Here is a 25,611-nt window from a genome sequence, read left to right as displayed (position 1 = left end):
TCAGAGAATCAAAAGAGAAGCTCCGGCCACAGAGCTATATTTGCTGTCTCTCTTGTTCTATCTGTCCAAACCTAAGCTCAACAGAAATGGACAACATTCAGCTCCGTTAATGGTCACAATGACAACATCTGTGCCTTATCGTCTGCAGGTCAGAACTTACTGATTGGAGTTGCAGCCATCAGCTGATGGGCCGGCGAGGAAGGAGCACCCAGACACAAAGGAACCCATTGGAACATGTATTACTGTAAGTCTCTAATTATCCTTTCTAATTTTGGAGCCATGTGACTGGACTTCACACAGCGCCGCTGACCCACCAGCCTGAGTGCTCTGTAGCTGGACCACAGAGGGAGGGGATGCTACTCTTTGCTCCTTCATTAAAATATTGGGTTACATTCACAGGGCGAGCTATTTCCTGACGGACATGCAGTTCCCTGGTGTTCAGAGCACTCAGAGCACCTGAGAGAACTTAGCTCTTCCTGTCTAGATTTACTGCACGATCTTAAAAGACTTTTTCCCCTTATAAAGAGTGATCTATTTGGCATCACAAATGTATAGAGTCCTTTAAAAGACTAACAGTGGGCACTCATGCTCTTTAAACATGTCCTTTCTAACCTGATACAAAAGTACTGCAGATATGAAATGTTTCCTTTTTTGACTTAAGTGGAGAGTAACAGGGAAGAATGACCCCCTCCCCCATCTAGCCAGCAAAGCCTGGCTCACCCCGAGGATGGAAGGTGTTCCTGGCAGGGGGAACTAGATTTGCTCATGAGCTACAACATCCTCCTTACCTCTCCCGACCACTCTCCCTTTCTTTAAAGCAGCAGCAATGGGGAACAGTGTTGTCCTGAGTTCAAGAGAAATCAGTCAAATACCGCCACAGAAATAATCGTCAACGACTAACTAACTAAAGGCACATACTGAAGCAGAGAGGGGTTAAAAAGAATACATAGACAGTGCCAAACAAATGTTTTGGTTTTGAAACCAGACATATATTTGGAGCCTGACTGCCTGGGTACAAATCCTGGATGTGTCACTTACTATCTATGTGACTTTGAGCAAGTTACTCAACTGCTCCGTGCCTCAGTTTCCTTATGTGGAAAATGAGGACATTAATAGTTCCTTTCTCCCAGCTTATTCTGAGAATTAAGCACCATGTATTTACTAAATAATAAAACCTATGGGATGCCTAAGATATAAAACTGTGTTTAGAGACTAGTGGCTGTCAACTCACATTAAAATCAATACTTAAACAGGGACGGGCTTAATTTTCTTGGACCATGTCTAGCTAGAATCACAGGCATCAGCAGGGAAACGGGTATCATTGTCTTTTCGCCTTCCTCAGCGTTCACTTCATCCAATGCAGTCAGGGTCCCACCCCCTGGCCCTGCCCAGTCCACTGCCGAGAAAACAGGAGGGGCTGGTGAACAGATCTGGAATGCTAGACATGCGTACTTATTTTATAATTTTTCTTGTATAAATATCACATTTATTAATACAGTTGAAAACTCACTGTTTTCCTTGAATCCTACCACTTTGGCTCTGAGTCTTGGCTGAGGGAAGTCAATCGTGTTGACTATTGTGCAGTCAGCATTCTAGTCTGCATTTCCTTAGTAGGCGCAATACCTCTGTGTCTCCTCCTTACCTCTGCAGAAGAATGCTTTAATGCAGAAGAAAAATTTAAAAGCCTGCTCATTGATTACTTTAAAATTTTTGCAGACACATTTATTAACGATTTGGTAAATTTTGTCTCCAACTGAAAACACACCACCACAACCAACAAGCAGCTCTACAATCACCAACTCAGACTTCCAACTCTATAGACATATGGCACTGAGAGAAATTAGATCAAAAGAAAGAATAAAGATATGAGACCAGGCAGCCTAGAATAGCAAATGTACCTGGTCTAGGAGTCAGGCAATTTGAATTCTGGTCCAGGATCTATCACCAGGTAAATCCATCCCACCAAACTGGGACTCAGATTCTTTCCTGTAAAACAAGACTGTCTAAGGCCCCACTTCAAGCTGGGAAATGTCATAATTCTTCAACCTACAATTCCCCTGGTCATGCACCAAGGGACCAAGGCACCAAGAGGCAGAGGGGGTAAAAAATAAAATGCAAGTTATACCAGTTTCTTCACAAGTTTTTAGGATCCCTGAGACTGCTCTATTTTCTTTTTTTAACCCTGAATAGACACATATACACGTGGAAAAGTGCCCAGAGCTGGGTGAGAAGTTCAGCTGGCTCGTCTCTGAGATGCTTCTTATCCAGTATTAGAGTTCAGTCTTATCACTGGGCAAGATCTCGTGGTTCAACAATGCGGGTGACGCAGCTGAAACCCTAGCTCGAGAAGGCTGAAGTATATGGCTGTCTCCACCTGAAATGCTAAAATCCTATAACCCACCCCAGTGCTCCCTCTTAACTGTTTAACCCTGCCCTCCTGGCACTCAAGCGGGCCCTACTGAAGACGACTTCCTACTCTCAGAGAGCAGACCGCACATCAGATAAGCCTTTCACCCAATTCCTTCCTGTTCTGACTCCGTAATGTTTATTTCCTTTTTATTTACTTACCCTTCCTGTGGCTTTGGCAGCAAAGCCTCCTAGCCCAAACCACTCAGCTCCCCAACCTATTTTGGGTCTGTAATATAACCAACTCCCACTCGCCCCAGAAAGTTGGATTGGAATTTCAATGAAAATTTCTGCATTGCCTGGTGCTATCACAATTTACAGTAGCACCCTCCACTCAGGGGTGCCCTCTCTCAGAGCCACCCCCTCTCAGGGACCCTGCCTCAGAGACACCCTACCTCTCAGGAACACTCCCCTCTCTGGGATGCCCTGCTCTCAGGAACACCCTCTTCTCAGGGACACCCCCTCTCAGGGACACAGGAAGTCTAAACGTGGGCTTATCAGCATCCAGTTCTGAGTCACTCCTTTGATCAATCTTCTGCTGGGTACTTTAATCTACGTTAGCTCTTTAAAACTCAGTCACACAGCGCACTGAGGGATCATTCACCCTATTTTGCACATATATAAAGCAGATTTCAGAGAGAAGAAGTGGCTTGCCCAAGTAATTCAGACCAAGGTCTCCTGCTTTTGCAACCTGTATTCTTATTGTATTATGTCACTGTGACCGAAAAAGATAACCAGCATCCATGGTCCATTTCACATGGAAATGCACAGCTACGATGCTATAACGTCCCCATCTTGAATGTGCTCATCCAATGAACTATAACCCTATAAACACGCTGGCTACAGAAAATGCTTAATAGAGGATAAACTGCCCATAAAAAGAGGTGCCTTGGAAAATTGTACTATGAATAATGACTTTTAAAAAGAGCACTGATATTTTTTCATACAGCTTTAAAACAGTTTCTCCCCATTTAATCTCCCGCCACCTCCAGCAACATACCCTAACACACTAAACTGTATCAAAACTAAATTCGTAAAATCTTGAAGAAGTTTAACATGCTCTGCCCACTGATGGAGATGTTAAAGGACAGGTAGACGGCTGGAGATTGATGAGCAAGAGGAAATGAAGCGCTAGATAATCCACAAGCAGGGATCACTAAAGAGCAGGTAAGACACACATAACCTATATATGTCACTTTATCTCCCAGGGAGACAAACCCTAACATAGAAAATAAATATATGTAGTCTTGACCGTCCCAGGAACAGGAAGACTGCCCGACAACAGGACCTTCCCGAGCAAAGGCCTGCAGAAGACTTGGATGACCATCTAATCCACATCCTCCATTTACGATTAAGGATCTCCTGCCTAATCAAACCACCCGCTCCAAGCCCTCAACCAATGTCAGTGTCAGAACGAAAGCCGAGACCTCAGTGTCGTTTCACAGCACCCTGCCCCACCACCAAATCTGCATCATCGGAGCTCATAGCGACTCGTCACTCACAGATCTGTGTTCAGATGTGTGACCAATGTATATACCGTCATCCAAGAAATACCACCAAACAGAGTGGCCACAGCTTGCCAATTCGGTAAACCACTAAAGTGTATTCTACCTTTCCCCAAAACCCAAATTACATTTTACTCACATCATTCACTTATACCCACAGCACCTGAACAGATGCTTTTTAAATATATTCCACACTCATATTTCCCAAAGAGAAAATGCTACAAAAACCACCAGCACGAAATTAGCAAGAAAGGGACGAGTACCTTCCCCAGAAGGCAATCTCCGGGGCGCCTTCCGTGTAGATGGAGTCGCCAGAGCCACTGAGCCCATTGGTGATCCCGCTAGAACAGCCCATCACTATCCCGCCATCCGCTGAGACGCTCAGAATGTCCTGCTGTGCCCCCGCTGGCGTCCTCTCCAGGAACTGGCCGCCTTCTTTAATGCGCTGCTGTATCATGGGAGTGAGGGGCATCTCAAAGCTGAAATAGCTATCAGGCTCTGAGTACAGCGTCTCCAAGGACTCAGCACTGTAGTATAAAGAAGTGTTGTCCAAAATGGTTTCAAACTGGGAGCTGAACACATCAGTGGAGTCCTCTGTGTACCCGGGCCCAAGGATGTCATCCTCTCCTCCCATGAAGTGCTCCTCTTGTTCAAGAACCCTGGAAAGGAAACGAGAGTGAAGAATTTCAATACTAGGTTAACTTTTTCTTTTTCCCCTTCAACCATTGAAACAAAACAAAACATTATGTAGAACTAACACTTGTATTCACTGGGCTTATGTCTCAATATATTGGGGAAGGAAGATACCCTAAAGACATAGTCAGGTTGAAGAACTCTTAGCATACATGTGCTACGCTACCCTCAAAATAATTTAACACAGGTTCAAACTAGTGTCCTAGTGTGACTACATCTAGTCCAATGGATATGTGAATAAAATGCTCCCATTTTAGCCAACTAAACTCCACACATTCAAATTATTAACAGCTACTGTCATGCTTAATTTTAACAGAAGCGGATAAATATGTTGTGTAAACTTAATGGAGTAAAAATACACTGAGCTTTCATCAGTCTATTAATACTTTCTGATTTAAGACCAAATGCCCTCAAGCGGACGACTAGAATCCAAGGGCCGCCCCCTGCTGACAATAAGGCAGCACTGCAGAGAGATTCCAGGTCCAAAATTAGACAGTGAATGACCTTAAAAAAAAAACAGACATGTTTACCGCAGGCTAACCAAAACAGTGAAAACCTAGAAACAATTTATAAGTTAATATACAGGGGTGGGGCATTAATTAATATGTAGCATGTTCTTCAAATAGTAAAAATGAACATTAGGATAACAGGAAAATTTTAAAAACCTAGATAAGTACAAGAGGTCTAAAGTTAGAAAAACTTGGCACTGAATCCTGGATGTGTGAGTACTAGCTATGCCACTTAGGCAGCTTTACTTAACCTCTCTGAGCCTCAGATTCCTATAAATAGAAATAAAATAGAACTAGGAATAAAAATCCCTCGTAAGTAACCTACATTCCTCCTAGGTATTGCCAGGATTCACCTTCAACAATACAGTTGTCTTGGTTGTATTTAAATGACTGAAGGCCTACCATGTGCCAAATACGACTCTGGGTTTATGCCTCTTAATGGCCACTATCTGTACTTGGAATAAAATGAAAAGTTCCTATGATAAAGTTCCTCCCCACACACTAATTCCCACCTCTTTCCGCAGCTCCTTATGCTCCAGCCACTGTCAAATCTTCAAACTTGTCATAAGGCCTTTGCTTCATACAACTGTAGGCAACCCAGCAGCCCTCCTCTGCACGTGTTGTTCCCTCGACCTGGAAGAGTCTTCCTCCAGTTCTCTGCCTGGCTAACTCACAGTGAAGCCTCAAGTCTCGGCCTAATTATCATTTCCAAAGAAGGGCCTTCACCTTCCCTAATGAATTCACCTCTCCTGCATTCAAATGATTCTTTCTAGTGTGTCTCTCGTTCTCTCTCCTTTTCCTTTATGGAACCTAGCGTAATTTGTGATCCTATAATTATTACTGTGTTTATGTGGTCAATGTTTATCTTCAGCAGTAAACTACATGAGGGCAGTGGCCATGGGCTGTGTCTATTTTAAACATTCCTTTATGCCCAGCATCTAACAGTGTCAAGGACATGGAAGCCAATCCAAAAATATTTGTGGAAGAAAAGGGAGAGAAGGAGGGAAGGAGAGAGGCAGGAAAGGAGAAGTGAATTAATAATCTATACAACAGCAAAAGTGCATATCCACGGGAATGTAACTGGTGAGCCATGTGCCACATAGCAAGGTTGCTTTTGAGGAAGTCTGGAGATTTGTGTGTTGTGGGGAGGGGGCAGTGGAGAGGAGGAGCCCTGATAGCCATCCTAAAGGAGCCTCACTGTCCGTGGACTTGTAATTAATTATAGAGGAAAAGGAATTTCCTTATACCAACCAACCAAACAAAAAAAACTCTTTGGCCTTGACACTGATGTCCTCCCATAAAAACAACGCAATGTGGTGTCACGAAGATTGAGGGCAGAAAAGATGGTACAAATCTGAAATGACGCTTCAGATGACTGCTGAAAGGAGGCTGCATGGTCAGACTGGTCAGACTACGAGCACAGGGAGTGGAGAGCGGGCACGTCTTCCACCGACCCAGGCTCTAAGCTGGTGTGGATGTGATGTCAGAAATGAATGGGAAGACCAGGAAATACCATATGACGCCAAGTTCACTTATCAGGGACATAATCAAAACATACTCTTCCCTCGAGAGGGGATTCTCATGTGAATGCCATAGAACAAGTGAATTACACAGTCTTCTTCCGACCTCCTGACCTCTTCGCTAAACCTAAAAAACTGAGTGAGCCCCTAACCTGTATGTAGGCACTGGTGTTGCACCCAGAAAAAATGCTTTAGTTAGGATGTACTGACTACAGGGTATGTCTGATGAGTCCAAATTTTTCATATCATTAAAGATAATTCTGGGGTGCTATAGTTACCTTGATGTTGGAAAACTTGAAACCTGTCAAATATAACAAAATGTGAGAAATGGGTTCACAGAGTTTAGTGTTCACAGTGTCTCCATCACTCTGCTTTTCTGGTCTACACCTAATGGACTACTTTTTAATAAGATCACCTGAATATCTTAGAAACTTAGGTGGAATCTAGCTCACGGCAGCTTCTCTTCTGTTGTTTGATAAAAAGGACCAGGGTATTGTGAGTTGTTCTCATAGCCAAGCAAGGATAATGGTTGTTTCCTGAGCTATGGACCAGGCATCACAGACAGCAGGACTGTGGGAGCTCACCTCTCCTTGTCTCTCTCCAGTTCAGGTTCCTTCTCAAGACGGTCTCCGTATTCCCTTAGGAAGACTTCATGGTCTCCACTCTCAACAAGAGGCGCGGGGGAAAATGTCTCTGAAGGACCTCTCCAGGTTTCACCCCTAACCCTCTCGGTGAAACCCACCGAGTTACACAAACCAGCAGACGAGATGAGGTGGCCTGGCACTGTGGAAAGCCCTTGGCTTTCGAGAGAGGTAGTCCTTTCCAAGGATGTCTCAAAATCCACAGGCTGCCGCGTCTCTCTTTTCTCCCCTCCTGTCCACAGTATTTCCACCCCTTCGAATTCCACGTGTTTGACCCGGCCAGGCCGTCCCGTGGCGCTGCCTCGGTCACATCCCCCTGGGTGCTGCCTCGCCCCCTCCCTTAGAAAACCATCACTGCCCGCAGAGCCGTGGGCCGCTGCTGGGCTCCCCAGGGAGGATCCTGGACAAGCTGGCTCCTGCACACAGAGAGCTCCTTTCCTCCCATTAGTAGTTATCTGGGAAAGCTCTGCCTGAGCTTCTCCACTTAATAGCACAGTCAGATCACTCTGGATGCTCAAATGAGAATTTTCCTCCGCTGTGACTTCAGCTGAAAGAGGTATATCTGGTGGTTTTTCTTGGCCCGCAGGGAACGGTTTGCTGGCTGGCTGTGTCTGATGACTGGCAGTGCCCGGCTCTTCTTCCACCCGCTGACCCGAAAGACTAGAAACAGCATCTCTGTCCAGTACCTTTGTAGCCTGTAACGTTCCTGAAGCTATTCTGGCTTCTGTAGCTTTCAGAGCTGAAATCAAAGCGTCTATGGGTTGTAAACTTTGTTCCTTGAGGTGACTTTGAGAGGAGGCCTCTCCAACATCTTTTGGTCCTTCTGTAACACTGTCGAGCCCAGAGTGGTGGCCGGCAAGAAGCGGGACCCCCTGCTGCCTCTGTGGGCAGCATGGCACAGATGCTGCATCAAATTCGAGGGAAGTTCTTAGGCCATCGGCACTCTCCTCCATGGTCCCATATTCTGGAAATTCATTTGTGACATTCGGGGGCAGTAAAGTGCTTCCTCCATGATCACCTATGAAGAGAACAGAATGGACACATGACTTGTTTTGAACAATGGGCTCTGATGTGTGTTAATAAACATCCACACATATTAGGCTCCCAATATCTTTATTTGATTCTTTCACCGTACCCTTCCCTTCAGCATTTCTCATAACCTTGCCAGTGATCGCTTCCACTTTGCCTACATGGGTGTAACCACACAGGTTTTGGCAGAGAAGGAGACAATCTAAGGACAAAGGCCATATTTAACCCTGCTTCTGATAAAGTCCCACACATGCAATTCAGTTGCTACATATGCAAAAAGAGATTAAAATAAGGATACGTATCGCTTTCCAAATACCACTCGTGAAACAGCAACTAAAATATTTATATTGGGCACAACAACAATAGCCTTATGATCCAGCCAACAATATCTGTGCAGCACAATCCCTGAGAAGGAGCCTCAGAAAAAAGATGTGAGCTATTTAAAGTCAGTAAATATTTTTTCAGCAGGAAGTCTCCCCGCTTCACTGTTTGATTTGGGGGGAGGGGAAGGGAATGCTTTCAGGACATCTCTGAGAAATAAAAGTGAAGTCAAAATGGAATAGGAAAATTAACATGTTGAGAAAAATTTCCAGGATCCCAAATGCAAAATATTTAAATGGTATCTTATGCAGGCAGAATCCCAATATATGAAGCAATGAAAACAACAATTAGTACATATTTAATATTATTAGATCAAATTTACATTTTCTTATTCAAATGGCAGTCAGTGAGAACAAGGAAGACAGTCTCATAAACAAAAATATAAATGGAGGGGTATTATGGATAACAGTTACAGTCATAGCAGCCCCAGTATCCAATTTCCTTCAGAACTTGGTTTGGTTACTTTGTATCAAGAAAATCCTCATCTGCACTAGATGTGCAGTGTATCTGCTTTGACAACTTTATGAAAGAGGACATCTATTGCTGCTGTATTTAAAGCACTGTGACTACACCCTTCCTATTGAGTGAAGTACTGGGCAAATGTCTGATAATACACTGAAACAACATGCAAGACTTGATTCCAAGGCCTGCACAGAGTGCGGTAACTTGGAAACATGAATTAACATGTTATCCAGCAGCTACTCAAATTATGCAAAATTTGATGAATAGTAATACATCTGAGAATGCGTACTGTTGCATATTCCATGTTAAAAATAATTTGAAATATATTTTAAAAACTAAATTTGAGTCAAGTGTTGATGGAATCCAAGAAATACTTCTCTGTGATGGCAGGATTTAAACTACCTTTGTAAGACAGAACTAAGAAGATACAGCTGCCGAAATCTAAAGAGGAAGCGACTTTTCAAACCCTGCTTTTGAAAAGGAAGACAGTGAAAACAATGGCCTCTCTTCCTAGGCTGGCATATTGACATATTTAATTTTTCAGTAAAGAACACTGCAGGACTTCCAATTTGTTTTTCTTTTAAATTCAGCGGTTCTTAATATATTCATAAAATTGTGCAGCCATCACCACTATCTAATTCCAGAATATTTTCATCACTGCCCCCCACCCCCAAAAAACACAGATCCATTAGCTGTCACTCCCCAATGCCATGTCCTCTCAGTCCCTGCTAAGTACCAATCTCCTGTCCATATCCGGAACATTTCATGTCAATGGAGTCATACAATGTGGCATTTCGTGTCTGTCTTTTTTCACGAACACAATGTTCTCAAGATTTATCAAGTTTCATGCATCAGAACTTCATTATTGCCAAATGATATTCTATTGTATGGATATGCCAGCTTCTTTAGCTATCCATCAGCTGATGAATATTTGTGTTGTTCCCGTTCTTTGGCTATTCTGAAAAATGAACACCTGTATACAAGTTTTTACATCTACATTTATTTTCAACACTCTTGGGTATATACCTACGAGTGAAATTTCTGGGTTATGTCTAATGTTTTGAGGTACGGCGAGTTTCCCAAAGAAATGACACCATTTTCCACTCTTACCAGCAACATCTAAGGGGTCCATTACTGTCCATCTTTTTTATAATAACCATCCTGGTGGGTGTGAAGTGGTATGTGCGTCACTGTGGTTTTCATTTGCATCTCTTCCTGAGTAACTAAATTCATTCTCCCAAGTATTTTATTCTTTTTGATACTATGACAAGTAGAGTTGTTTTTTAATTTCATTTTCAGATTATTCACTGCTAGCATATAGAAATATAACTGGTTACTGCGTATAGAACTTATATCCTGCGATCTTGCTGAATTTGTTAGTTCTCATAGCTTGTTCGTAGGTTCCTTAAGATTTCCTTCTATATACACGTCAGAGATCGCTTTACGTTTTTCTTTCCTACCTGAATACTTTTTGTTTCTTTTTCTTGCTTAACTTTTGGGGCTAGACCCTCCGGCAGCATAAGGAATAGAAGTGATGTGAGCAGAAACCCTTGTCGTGTTCCTGATCTCTGGAGAGAGCTTCGTCTTTCCACACTAGATATGACGTTAGCTGTAGTTTCTCACAAACACCTGGAATCAGGATAAGGCAGGTTCCTTCTATTCCAGTTCTCCAAGTGTTTTTATCATGCAAGTGTGTCACATTTTATCAAACGCCTTTTCCTGGGTCAATTGAGATATTCATGTGGGTTTTGTCTTTTATTCTAGTAACATGATGTATTGATTGATTTTTTATGTAGTGAACCAACCTTGCATTCCCAGAATAAATCCCGTCCAGTCACGGTGAACAATCCTTTTTACCTGTTGCTAGATTCCGCTTTCTAGTATTTTGGCATATTATAAACAACATTGGTCTGTAGTTGCATTATCTTTTTCTGGCTTTGGTATTAGGGTAATGATGACTTCACAAAATGAACTGGGAAGTATTCTAGATGGCGTTTGTTGACACCTTTTTACACTTTTTTAGGCTTTTAACCGTTTTTTCCTCCCTTAATCACTCAGAGGACGTTAGTTTCCTCAGCACTTTAAATCTTTATATTTATTGTTAATATGCAATGAAAGGGAAAAAAGTGAACCATCCAAAAAACATGTTTTTCTTTCTTTAACACAAATAGCTTAAAGCGATTAGAGACATACTTAGTTCATAGCGGGAAATATTTCCTTTGGATTTTATAATGCTTTTCATTTTTCACCTAAGCTAGAGCATAGCTTTACAAAATATTCGAGGATTACAGAATATAAAATCCCAAAGGCTGAAGGAATCTAAGAATTCATAGGCCTGACGTAATTAGTGAGAAAACAGGCTCAAAGGAATGATGTACTTACCAACGGGACACAAGGAATCAAAACCAGAGCTTGCCTGTCCCACCCCTGCTACGCTGGCATCCCGCCCGACCCCACCCTGCTGGCAGTGAGGGACCCCACCATGAGTCTGCGATCTTTCCCCGAAATTTAACAGTATCTTCTGAAATGGTTGTCCAGTGTCAGCCTCACCTTCCCACTTCATCTTAAGTACCATAATCTTCCTAAAACGAAAACATAGGTGGCTTTCAGTAGTTCCCCACTGCCTACAGAATAAAGTCTAAAGTCCAAACTCCTTGATGCAGAAGTGAGGATCCATAATCCAGTCCCCGTCTGTCTTTTCCAATCTGCTCTCTCTCACTTAACTCCCTTTTCAACCTTATACCACGGCTTCTCTAGCTGAAGGAGGGGGCGGCACACGAGCACCTTGGAAATGTTCTCTCCAGTATATACTGGAAACAAAGTTAACTATGTGTCCACGCTGAGCTTTATGCTCCTTTGCTCCACCTCTTTTCTCCACGTGGCACACTTTCCTCCTGGCTCTACACGATCAGATCGCTTTCACCTTTCAGACCTGATCAAATCCCTTCTCCTTCCGAAAGCCTTCCCACACCACCAGCCTCCCAAGAAGTCACCTCTCCTACCGACGTCGAGAGGACTTTAGCTGTACGTTACACACAGTGCCCGTGCTTGAAATAAGCAGGATGGTAGCTCATAGGTCAAAGCTTCCAAAGGCTACAATGTTTAACTAATTATGAAGCGTTTTAAGGAAATTGTCCATAGTGACCACTGAAGCCATATGTAAATTTAACACCAAAATGTACTATAGTGAAATCCATTCAACACAAGGAAGAAAAGTTTAACTTTATCATTTAGGAGCCCACTTTGTCTAACAGTTTACACTGCCATCTAGAAAATCACGACTAAAATAAACACTGGCACCCTGGCCCGGAGAAGAGGGAACACAAAGAAATCCAGAAAAGGGGCCTCCAAGAAGTTAATTTCTCCACCCCATTTTTAATATGCTTCATTAAAATGTAACTTATGAAGGAGACGGCGAATGTATCAATTGTAGGCAAATGCTTGGGATGCCTTTTTTTTCTGAGAGTACATTTATTAAAGCTTCGGGTGAGGAAACAAGGAAGGGCTTAGGATGGAAGCAGCAGCAGGAGAGAGCCTAGAGGGCTGCTCTCAGCTCACTGCACAGTCAGAGAAAAGGGGGCCTTGGGGACAGGTTCGGGGGGTTAGCCTGGACGAGCTGCCACTGCCCATTGCTCCCCTGGTTGCAAGTCTCCTGGGAACTGGGGAACTTAGGGAGAAGCGGCGTGCCTGACGGAGAGGGGGAAGAACGCCGTGGGGGTGCCCCAGAGAGGGGGCACTTTTGATGTCTTGATATAACAGCCTGGCAACTGGTCAAACAAAGGAGATACAGGTGGAAGGGCAAAGGCAGAGTCCGGCAAGACAAACAGCCTGCCTTCCTACTCTAGTCAGTCCTCCTGCTCTAAGTCTACTGTTCTAGTAAGTACTATTCTAACACGTTTCACTTACTTAATGTTGAACTAAATAAAGACTGGCATAGGCCAGGGGAAATGAATGTGCTGAGAAGCTAAGTGACTTGACCAAGGTCAATGAAATGATGTTCACTAAAGCACTACATGAAAATTAAGTCAGGACTAGATCCCTAGTCTTTTGTTTCTCAGGAGTAAATTCCTGGGGAAAACGAAAAGGCCTCTGAGTTCTCACACCTTCATTTCCAAGAGCAGTAATGTTACCAAACATAATAAAGAGTGAGAAAAAAAATCGTCTAGTTGTAGCTTCTGGGTAGAAACAGCCTTAAACCTCATGAGACAACATCAAACCCTTCCCTTGGAACAAGGCGCCCTTTGTTAGAATACAGGAGCAGTTTATTTCTGCTCTCAGCATTTCTTGACACCACTTGACCTGTCTTGAACAACAAACGAAACTTCATAAAATATTAATCTTGACCTTTTTATGTAGAATTCCTGACTTATTCCTTCATGTTTAAAAATCAGGGCTATTTATGGTAAGGTGAATTAAAAACACATACACACAAATTCTTCTTTTACTTTGGTTTCTGCTCCCTTTTAAAACGGGGCCATACTTTCTATGAAATGCCCATCATTTCCAAAATCCACTCACCCAGCTCAGCAAACATGAATTACCTGCTATGTGCTGAACACGGGGGATGCAAAGCGGAACACGGCCAGAGCGTGAAAAGTCTGCTTAGCATGTTCGAAAGCCCCCCCTGCGGCACGGGAAGGATGCACGGGGAGAAAGTGCAGGTGTAAGCAGACTCGGGAGTAAGGACACTGCTGCTGGTAACAGCACAGGTGGGATGGCGAGTGCCGGAGCCAGGACAAAGGCAGAGCGGGTGGTACAAAGGTGCCCGGGCTGCCCCCTCCCACCCCGGCCAGTGTCCACACCCATCACCGCCTGCTGCCTCTGCCCTCTCTAACTTCCACAGGCGCCCGCAAAGCCGCCGCTCGGCTGGGCCCACGGCCGAGGCTCCGACACCTGACGTGCTGAGCTCTGCTTCGCCTCTGTCGGTCTGCGTCTGTTACAATGTAAGAACCCAGCTGAAAACTGAAATAGCGATTCCTCCTCCAGAAAGTCACTAAATTAGTCCTGCCCAAATGTGGTCTCATCTATGTGACAAAGGGATTTGCTAAGTATAAAACAAGGAACTTTAGCACCTACCTAAATATAACCGCACACTAGTGGAATCTGAATTAATAGGAGTTCAGAGCTTTACTGCATTTATTTTTCCCCTTTAAGGAATGAAAACGTAGTATAGAACGTGTAGGAGGGAGGGGGGAGAGAGAAGAGCTTTCTACACTCATGTGAAATACATATACTTTCGGGGCATCTATTTCTATTCCTTTAGGGGTCAATCTTTTCTAACAGGAGTCTCATCCACAGCTTTGTGTTGGTCAGATTCCCAACAAATTATTTCCTGTTGTTTAGTAAAAATGCTTTTTCCTATCAGGATCTAAATCCACTGACCTAAAATGCTTCTTTTCGTTTAATGTACTGAGAAAGAAATGGGATACTTTTGAACATTAACAAGATACAATTTCAGGAGTGCTCAGGGTTGTGTATTAAATAGTCATCCATTTAGAGGACACAGGGACAGGACTGTAATAAAATAAAATAGAAAAAAAATTTCTTCAACATCAAACTAAAAAGCTTCTGCACAACAAAGGAAATGATTAACAAAATGAAAGGCAACATACTGAATGGAAAAAAACCTGTAAATCCTGTAACTGGTAGGGAGTTAATATCCAAAATATATAAAGAATTCATACAATTCAATATTAAGAAGAGCAAACAATCTGATTGAAAATGGCCAGAAGGTCTGAACATTTTTCCAAAGAAGACATACAGATGGGCAACAAGTGCACTTGACCGTTGACCAACATGGGTTTGAACTACATAGTCCACTTATATGCAACTAAAAAAAAAAAAAAAAAAAATACTGTAAATGTGTTTTAACTTCCTTATGATTTTCTTAATAACATTTTCTTTTCTCTGGCTCACTTTATTGTAAGATAGAGTACATAATACCTGTAACAATTCATTCATTAATCATGTTTTGTTATCAGTAAGGTTCTGATCAACAGTAGGCTACTAGTAGTTAAGTTTTGGAGGAGTCCAAAATTAGATTTCAATTGTGCAGGGGGTGGGTGCCCCTAACCCCCGCACTGTCCAAGGGTCAACCATACATGAAAAAATGCTCAACATCACTGATCTCAGGGAAATATAAATCACAGTCACAATGAGATATCACCTCACAGTTAGGACGGCTATTGTTAAAAATACAAGAAATAACCAGTGTTGGCAAGGATGTGGAGAAGAGAAACCCTCAGCACTGTTGGTGGAAATGTAAATTAGTGCAGCCACTACAGAAAACAGTTGTAGGTTCCTCAAAAAAAACTATAACTACCATCCAGAAGATGGTATCTGAAGAAAACAAAAACACTTGAAAGGATATATGTACTCCCATGTTCACTGCAACATGATTTACAATAGCCAAGATATGAAAGGAAACTAAGTGTCCATCAGTGGATGAATGGGTACAGAAACCATGATATTTCCCTGGCCCGGGAACTTGGCTGCTTAGACTGTCGTCCTGATACGCCAAGGGTGCGGATTTGATCCTCCGTCAGGGCACATACAAGAATCAACCAACGATGCACAAATAGGTGGAACACATAGATGTATGTCTCTCTCCCCAGCCCCCCTTCCTCTCTCTCTCTAAAGTCAATAAAATAAAAAAACACACAAAAAATGTGGTATTGATACACAGTGGAATATTATTTAACCATAAAAAAGAAAATCTTACCCTTTGCCACAACAGGGATGGACCCTGAGGCCATTACACTAAGTGAAATAAGTCGGAGAAAGACAGATACCTATGATCTCATTTATATGTGAGGGGGGAAAAAACAAAAAACAAGAAAAGAAAAAAATTCATAGATACACAGAACAGATTGGTGGTTGCCAGAGGCAGAGGTGGGGATGGGCAAATGGGTAGAGAGGGTCCAAAGGTACAAACTTCCAGTTATAAAATACAGAAGTCATGGGGAGGCAATGCGCAGCATGGTGATGTAGTTAACAACACTGTACTGCAGATCTGAAAGTTGCTGAGAGATCTTAAAGTCCTCATCGCAATAAAAAAAATTTTATGACTATATATGGTGATAGATTTTAACTAGACTTACTGTGGTGATCACTTCACAATATAAACAAATATTGAATCATTATGTTGTACATCTGAAATTAATATAATGTTGTATATGTCAATTATACCTCAATTTTTAAAAAAAATCACAACTTCAAATCATGCGGAAATGAACCTCCTCAAGATGGGCTTCAGAAAGACCGTGGCCCTTCTAAGAATAATCCTGTTTGAGGACCAGTAAATGGAATGGATTTTCTTCCACTCTGGCTAGCAAACTCTTTAAAAGAAAATGGTTGAAGAAAATATTACTACTACTAACAAGAACTATTTGGCAAGTATACTGCAGACTTGGTCACAGGAAGCTGAAATGTGAGGCAAGTAAAAAAGTTGATCATGAGAGAGCAATGGGGCACAGGTTTCCGAAGAGAACATGACTGTCACGTCTGGCCCTAGAGCCTTCAAGAGATCAATGGGGGAAAAGTGGGACATCTGTAATACTTTCAACAATAAAGATAAGTTTTTAAAAAAGGAGAGAACCACAATTATGAATTCTCTATACACACAGTCCCTAGAAACTGGGCCCCACTGCTTTTAAGCAAAGGTGTTTTGTTTGTTTGTTTTGTTTCCACTATCACATAAACTCCAAAAAGCAAGAACCTTGTCTACTTTCTTCACCATTATATCCCCAGAGCCTAGAACCACAATACCTAGCCAAATGGATATATTTGTTGAATCAATGAATAAATGAAGAATGTCCTATAATCAATAGGATACCAAGCAAAATACTACATGTCAGTGCCACCCAAGTTCTAACGTCCCCTCCTCCCAAGTACAGACTTGAACAGAATGCTGGAAACCTGGGGGTGTTTCAGAATTTTAAAGCTAGCTAATTCTTCCATTTGCTCAGCCAACATTTATTGGGCACCAAGTATGTGTTGAGCACTGGAAAACAGAGGAACAAACAAGGTCGGGATGGCTCTTGCCATCAGGGAGCTTGCAGTCCGGCAACTCGACCTGTCTTACTTGTCTACCGCAGACAAGTTTCAGGCCGCAGTAAAGTTAAGTGGAGACAACCTTGGCGACAGTTCTAGAATGCAACATGATCTTACATGCATAAATTTTTCAATTGATCATCTTAGTCTCTAAGTGCTATACAATATGGTAGCCACAGCCACATATGGCTGTGCAAATTTAAACTAATTAAAATGAAAGAAAATTGAAAATCCAGTGCTTAATACCATGTGTAGCTAGTGGCTACCATATTGCACCACACAGATGTATAACTTTTTTCCATGACCACAGAACATTCCATTTGAAAGCACTGCCCTCGAACCTTCTTACTCAAAGTGTGGCCTTGGGGCAGGAGCACAGGTATCACCCAGGAATTTGTTAAAATGCAGACTCAGGTACCACCCCAGACCTTTCCAATCACAGCCTGTATTTCTAAAAAGAACCCCAGATAATTTGGATACACACTCAAGTATGAGAAGCACTTCTCCAGAGAACGAAGACAATATCTAGAACTTGTTCTGACTACATCTAAGTGGCTATGTTTTTATTGTAAAAGATAACCTCAAGAGTTCCCACCTCCTAACTGAAAGGTCCCACTATTCAAATCAAATGGACAACTAAAGAAAGCACACAGTCTCCCATCCCTACCAAGAGAAAGGCTTGCTCACCCTGGTCTGGTTTGCCCTCCTATCACCTTACAGTGATATGACCTCTTCTTTATTTTATAACTCACAGCGAATGGCCCATGACTCTACATTTCTGCAAAAAACACACAGAACCCTAAAATAACTGCAAATGCAAACTTGGACATTAGTAAATGCCTGTACATTAACATCGGTAAATAGCCTTAAAGGAGTAACATTGGAGCTTAAAGGAAAGGGGCAAGGAAAAGGTATAGTTTTCCAATTTTTAAAAACAGGGATATTTTCCCAGATTTTTAATATTCATGTCATTGGATATATTATTTGTAAAATAAAAATGCATGGGCAAATTCAATTTTGAGAATGTACGAAGGGTCTATGATCTAATTCAAGAGATTTTCAATCCTTTATAACCTGGCTAACCTAGCCACTAAAAAGCTGTCTCCTCTCCTTTCCATGTAGGTCATTCATAAATGCAATAATGCCCTTGGCACTCTGTTCCCTAATAACTATCAGGCAGCAAACACATTAAAACTAACATAATAAGTCAGTATGACAAAAGATCTATAAATTCTTAAGTTATTTTAACATTGGAAAATTTACAGAAACAAGCTTAAAGACACACTCCCCTTGACTTGTTAGGAAGGAATTCAATCCCAGAGACAGGAGAGTGACTGTCCCCTTTAGACTGAAATTTCATAAAAGCAATAAAAATCTGGAAGACAAATTTGCAGAGCAAATATAAAAAGTAAGCTTTGCAGAACTAAAAAAAACAAACCACCTCAAATGCATTTCACCTATAAGTAACTATAATCCTTAACTGTGAATAATAATGATGAATGTTTTTACGTCTAATAATCAAGAAACCCCTCCAGGAACACAGTGATGCATGTTCAGATTTGCAATGCAATAGAAAAGGCTGTATTAAAACACACACACACATAGGAAAATAATCTAATCTATTTTTCTAAGCCATAGAAAATATATTTAGTGTGATAAAAATTACAGAGTATGAGTAATGAGAATTCACTAAATGAGTAATCTAAGTACATTATATTTTGGCACATGCCCTTTACCCTAATAAAAGTCACATTTTGGAGAAGGCTACAGTATGTAGTCAAGGATGCTGGCTACTATCTGGTCACTAATAACTCTCCAAAAGCACAGATACTTAAAGTATTTATTCATATGTAGCAAAAACCAGGAGAAGGCCTGCCAACCACTGCAAGAGCTCTTTGCATGTGCACCCAAATAAGAGACTTCCATGAACTGGACGCTCTTTCCCAAGTGAGGAATGGTTAGAGCTGTGCTTACCTCAAACTAAATTCCACATACTAATGTTTCGAACCCATTTTTCTCCCTCAGTTCTAACCCCTGGGGAAATGACGCCAGCTGACCACTCCAGTCAAGTTCAGAGGAAACCCCGGAGGCCGAGGAGCAGCCCCCCACAGCGCGGAGAAGGAGAGTGAGCGAGGAAAGTAAGGCACAGCCCCGATTTTAAACCAACGTCTGCAATGTGCACTGTTGACTCATCCTCGAGAAGGAACACGAAGCCGGCAGAGCTGAATTTAAGCCTCTTCAAAATCACTGTTTTTTAAAGCTGGGTTCCTTGTTTTCAAACAGTAGGTTTTTTTTCACTTTTTTCTATCATCCCCCTCTCAGAATTGTTGTTTCTTTTTATCTCTACACCTTGTGCTTCTCTTTCCAGCTCTACTGCTCCCGATCCGAGTTGCTCCTCTGATTTCATCTGTTCTATCCATGTTCTTCTACTTCTTCCTGTTTAGGAATCCACACTTCTAAAACCCCAATTTAATTTTTTTCTAGCTTAAGTGAACTAGAAGTGACATACAATATAGTGTAAGTTTAAGGTGTACAACGTGTTCGTTTTATACTTAAAGGCTGCAAAAGGATTACCACCACAGCTTTGGCTAGCATCTACATTATGTTACATAATTACCTTTTTTTTTTTTTTTTTTTTTTGGTGGTGAGAACATTTACAATCAACTCTTGACAGCCAGGAGTATATAATACAATACTGCTAACTATAATCACCATGCTGTACATTAGATCCCCAGGACTTTAACTCATCTTAACTGGAAGTTTGTACCCTTTGATTAACATCAACATGTCCCTATTTCCTTCACCCCCAGCCCCTGGTAACCACCATTCTACTCTGAAAAACCCAATTTTAAAATTTCTCTGCTCTTCACTGACTTTTTGTTTTTACTTTATTTTAAAATGTAAACCTTTAAATCAATCTTGTTTATAGCAGACTCTCCTGCTAAAGTTAACATGGACATAGTAGTAGTAACATAAATTCTTATATAAATTATATATAATACTTTAAAAAATGAAATTGATATATCAAAATACTATACAATCTTTTAAAAATCATGAAAGCCAAACAGCTGGAGTTCTAGCAGTGAGGATTAGCTACAGCTGTGGACTTCTCCAATCTGCTGTGTCGAGAGAAATGCTAGGTGCGAGGTAAACAACAGCCTCACGCAGCTCCAGTCTGCAATAAGCCTCAGCTGGTCCACATTTGCATTCAGTGGTTTTTCACGTTCAATAAGAAACCCACAGTTCTGCTGAGGATTCAGGCTCTAACCTGACATGAGCAATAATTCCATGGATATCTGAAAATGCAAATTTTACAGAAAGTTGAAAGTCAAGTTCCCTGGTGAGAGAGAAATAATCTTGGATTACTCTAAAAGCGACACTTTCAATAGACAGGAAACACACACCCCATATGTAAACTGAGGAATTAAAATATGTAATACAAACTCCCAGCAGAAAACCTCAGGCCACATGCTCACAGAACACTTTGGGGGCCCCCCTACAGCTAGGCTCTTCTCTTCTAGGCTATTCAGGCAGAGCTGTGCTTCAGGCTTGCGGAGGGAAAAGAGCTGGAGCTCTTTAAGAGCAACTCCTCCCCAGTCCCATCAAGCGCCACAATATGATGTCTTTCTAAAACTACAGGGCACCCGTTCTCCTCTTGCTACAGAAAATTGAAAACAGGGAGCAGGAATAGTCTGATAGAATTCCGTGTTGCCAGGAAGCTGGTCGAACCAGAAAAAAAAACACAGTGAAAGGAAATAAAATTACAGGTAAGACTACAATTCTGCTTCCTATTTCAAAATAAAAATTTTGGAAAATCCGATGTCAAGATGCTAAAAGAAACATTCCAGGTTAAGGCGAGGTGAGGTACTGGGCAAAGGCATTCAGAGGGCAGGTGGCATCTTTCCGACGGCAGGGAATGAACAGAGCGGCCGGCGTGGGCACCCCTCAATAAAGGCAGTGCGCTCTTCTCCCACAGATTCAGCAGAGCCTGCCGTAGCCCCGGGAGTCTCCTACTGGGACGGCTGAAGACAAGGCTGGTAAGCAAAGGCAGTCAATAATACAGACGGATCATTTCACAGCAGCATTTTACAAGAGATCGATAGATTAAAAGAGATTTGCCTGCACAGACCTACGAATAGAGGTTACTCACAGAGATTACTGTAGCTCCAGCAGTTACCCATTGATCATAGAATATGCCCAGTTCATCAGCTTAACGCTTGAGAAAAGTTAGCTAGGAAAAGCAGCCAGCTAATTCAAAATCTGCTGCTCTAGTCAACTGGAAGCAAATTAGTTTCAAATTTCCTGGCAGCCCCTCTTGCCCCGCACTGCACGCGGTGATGTCAATGGAAGCCCTCTGAGCGCCGGAGCCAGCTGCCGCCTCAGCCCCGCGCTCACAAAGGCTAAGCCCGTCCTCCAGCTCGCTCGCCCTCTGCCTCTGTGGCTCTCTACCTTGGTAGCTTACCGAAAACAACCACCGTAGGGCTTTTTCTATATTTGTGAAAACTACTTCCAAGGAGATAATTGAGATGACGGGAGTGAGCTTTAATGTACCATTTCCCCAGTGCAGCCGCAGGAGCCCAGCAAAGGCTCCGAGAGGATTGTACCATCCTCGGTGACATCAGAGGTGGGGCTGTCATCTCGGGATTATGCAGCATTTTCTGCGAAGCGAGAAGGACACGCGTGAAAGGAGACGGATGGTCTACCTTTAAAAGGATTTAACTCTCCGGTTCTTTAAGCAGAAAAGGCAAAAGTAAATATGCTGTTGAAAAGCTGCTGGGGGAAGATAAAAATCCTGCTCCGTGGGTCCTGATCTCACTGCGAAATGCTGCTGCCATCTAAAGTCACTTCATCGGTGCTTACGTTACCGTTCCTGTAATTAGATTAATATTTAATGGGTGACTAATGGGTTACTTGGAAAAATGTGTCAGGAGGAGAGTCACAGTCATTAACGTCTACCTTTAAATATGGTGGCATCAACTTTTACATCACTAATAGCACCTTGGATGCCTGCAACACCTTTCAGCACCATCTCAATAAAAACACTGCATATAAAAACTAATGGTTTTATAGAAGAGAAAAGGGAGGTGAAAAATCAAACAAGATGAATAGCATAATGTAATGTTGGCTGTAATGGAGGCTACTAAAACATTAAAAATAATTCATCTTCTATAACCTAAATATTCTCACCAGTATAAAAAGCAGAGGCCAACACCACAAAGCAATTGATGTTTATTTTCATTCATTCCATATACATTTGCCCAGTGCTTAACAAGTGCTAGAAAATATGTTGAGTTTAATTTAAAGTGCACATTTCTGATAAATGATATAATCAGATAGAAAGTGTTTGTACAATGATTACTATGTGCCAGGCACGCCACTAAGCAGCTTTACGGTAGGAACTTGCAGTTTCTCCCTGCAGCCCTCTGGGATAGCTACCGTAATTAACCCATTTTACAGATAAGAACACTAAAACACAAAAGGTATGTGGCTTGTCTGAGATCACGGGGCTAAAACTGTCACAGACTGGATTCAAACACAGGCACTATGGCTGCAAAGTCCACCCTCTGGGCCACTAAGCTATACTGCCTTTTAGGGCTTCCTTGTTGAGGGAATTCTAAAGGAATGTAACTTTCAGGACTGAGAACCACAGCAAGCCAAAAATAGCCTCCTCTGAAGAAGATACGACCAAATGGAAGGAGGTAAAGGTAGAGAGTGCACCTAGAGAAGGCATCGTGGGACCGAGGAAACAACACCCAGGAACAGAAGTTTAGTGCTCGTGGCTCACGTGACCCTGGGCCAATGGCTTAAAATCTTGCAGCTTTAGTTTCCTTACTTCTGAGCTACAGATTTTAAAATTATAGAGCAGTATAAAAATGTAGCTAAAGCACACAATCTAGACTTGTAATCTGGGCTATATCACTTTCCAAGTATGTCCCATGAGCAAATTATTTAACCTCTACGGGGCTCAATTTCCTCATCAGAAAAAATGATAACAATGGGGTTGTTCTGAGGATTAAATGAATGATACATATAATATATAAAGCACCCAGACTTGCAACTAGTATATACTAAAAGCTCAATAATAATTTTATTATTGTTAATACAATCATTACTTTTATTATCATTACTATTTAGTATTATTTTTAAACTAAAACTGCCAGCTTCCTCCCTTTTCAAAAACCTCTCCAAGATGAACCACTATTTTCCCAGAGTTGATTGGAAAAGCAGAGAGGAAAACCTCTGTTGGCGTCATACAAACGTTTACCAATCCATGCATCACCAATTCCCTGTAAGATGTAAGCTGAAGTCGTTGGGCATGCCTTCCAGGAGAGCTCCTTACACGGGGAAAAACAGGAGCAGGGAATGGACCCTCTGGCCATCCCAAGCTCTTCCCTCCTCTGCCTGGAACACAGACGGGAGCTGAAGCCGCCATCCTTAACTGCAGGCATCCATTAGCCAGGGGGGCAAAACAGAAAGAGTCCCAGGCCCCCCACAGACCCCCTACCCCTGTCTTCTTGTATGTTGGAGAAATAAACCTTTAGTTCAAGTATTTAATTAAAGTTTTCTTTTATATACAACTCTTCATGACCCTGATACACAGATAAAGGCCACTCTTTCCCTACAATTTCAAAGGCGAATTTGACAGATGGGCTATTTAGCACGACTTTTCTATTAAATCCTCTGTGCTTGCATCCTGTCCAGTGACAAGTCAAAGTCAATGGGTGACCCCGTGGGAAACAAGGAAAAGCAAAATACACTGCTTCCCAATACTTAGTAGCTGTGCTGTCTTATCACAAGAACAATGACGGGCCGAATGGGTGATGGGATAGCATGTGAAATGCTCCTCCTCTGACTTTTTTCTAATCTCTAAATGGGTTCATATTTCTAATCTACATGCTATTAAGTTAATGTTAAAAAGAAAAAGAAACAAAACTCAAATACATGAGTAAAGGTGCTTAATAAAATTAGGGTTTTTATACAGACTATGTAACTAAGACAGCCCCCTTAACTGCAACTACTCGGGACCAAGAGGAAATGTCTTGACTACATAAATGCCTCCTTTCCAAATGTCTAGATGTCATGTGAGGCTTTAATTGACACTGTCTTTGACTGACACCCTGCAACTCACCATTTCAAAAAATTAAAGTCGAAAATTTGTTATTTTCTATTCTCTCATGGACACTATCTCTAAAAAGTATACATACAGAAAGACCACTTGAGTCTATAACTGGGTTAGTAGTACCATCCTGTAGTGCTCAATTCTTTTGTTTTGTTTCTGAAATGTAATCTAAAAAGCTGCCATTATTCTTGAAGGATAGATAATATCAATAATATTCAGAGGAAAAAAACTATTTAAAAATTCACAAACCAATATTCTGTTTATATCTCTTCGTAAAATACAATAAATTGTTTTTCTGGAAATATCACTGACAGACTGAACGTATCAAAAAAAGCTGAATTTATAAAATGTACTTTTTCATTAAAATTTGAAGAACTATTTTATAAATAAATTATACCCACAGACTGCAACCAATATTTTTCAATAAAGAAAGCATGAAATTTAAATTATAAAATACTCTGAATGTTAACATATAACATCTGTATTGACTATATCTTCATATTTTCTGTACTGATGCTTGGTATTTGGGACCCTGATCTTGGAAAAGCAGCCCCTCCCAGGGTTAGCTATTTCCTGGCAACAGCAAAGGACTATCCTGAGAGTGTACTTTTGATATACAAACCAACCAATCCAGAGCCACACCCCCAGCCATCTCCTTCATCAATCTCTCTCATGCCTAGCTAACCCTAACCCTAACCCTAACCCAGGCCAATATTCCAGGGCTCTAAATCACCCCAGGGCCTGGTCCTGGACAACTAAGAACCATCCCTGTAGACCAAAGCCCATGAAATTATTCAAACTACCCAATCCTAAAGTTACTCAGGTATCTGCCTGGCCCTACCCATTCCTTCCCACAAAAACCCCATTGATGGCTGGGCCATGATCTCCCCTGGCCCCTCTTCCCTATCCCCAGTGGCCCTGCAGGTGGGCCATGCCTCCTGCTTCTAGGGATCTGTGGGTACAAATTTCTTCCTTCATGACAATTATTTCTGTGTCTGTGGGTCTTACCACACCTGACTAAAACAAATCTCAGGTACAAATTTTATATAGTTTTAAGAGAAATGAAAAAGTATTCATTAAGAACAAAATTTCAAATCATTAATGTATTTCTGGACTTTAGCATCACTAACACTGTCCCTTTAGTTTAGAAATAATAAGCTGTAGGTAATAAGTTGTTATTTGACCTAATATGTTATTTCTCAACAAAGTCAAACAAAGTAATACAAGCAGGCAAGCAAGCTAATTGTTATCCAATATACCATGAGATTTTAGAATTAAAAAAATTTTAAATAT

General features: G+C 41.7%; 1 protein-coding gene across 1 annotated transcript in view; it reads right to left on the bottom strand.

The window, feature by feature from the left end:
• PSD3 (pleckstrin and Sec7 domain containing 3) overlaps nt 1–25,611 on the bottom strand; it is a 338,824-nt gene that overhangs the window by 243,598 nt on the left and 69,615 nt on the right. Inside the window, exons 3-4 of the mRNA XM_087814210.1 lie at nt 7,218–8,292; nt 4,175–4,570 (exon numbers count right to left, since the gene is read on the bottom strand). Coding sequence (XP_087670336.1) covers nt 4,175–4,570; nt 7,218–8,292 — 1,471 coding nt within the window. The remainder of the gene's footprint in view (nt 1–4,174; nt 4,571–7,217; nt 8,293–25,611) is intronic.

Source organism: Miniopterus natalensis, chromosome 2 (assembly GCF_054644295.1).
Source record: "Miniopterus natalensis isolate mMinNat1 chromosome 2, mMinNat1.hap1, whole genome shotgun sequence".
Taxonomy (NCBI): Eukaryota; Metazoa; Chordata; class Mammalia; order Chiroptera; family Miniopteridae; genus Miniopterus; species Miniopterus natalensis.
Note: the sequence above shows the minus strand (reverse complement) of the source record. Positions and strands in the feature narration are given on the sequence as shown.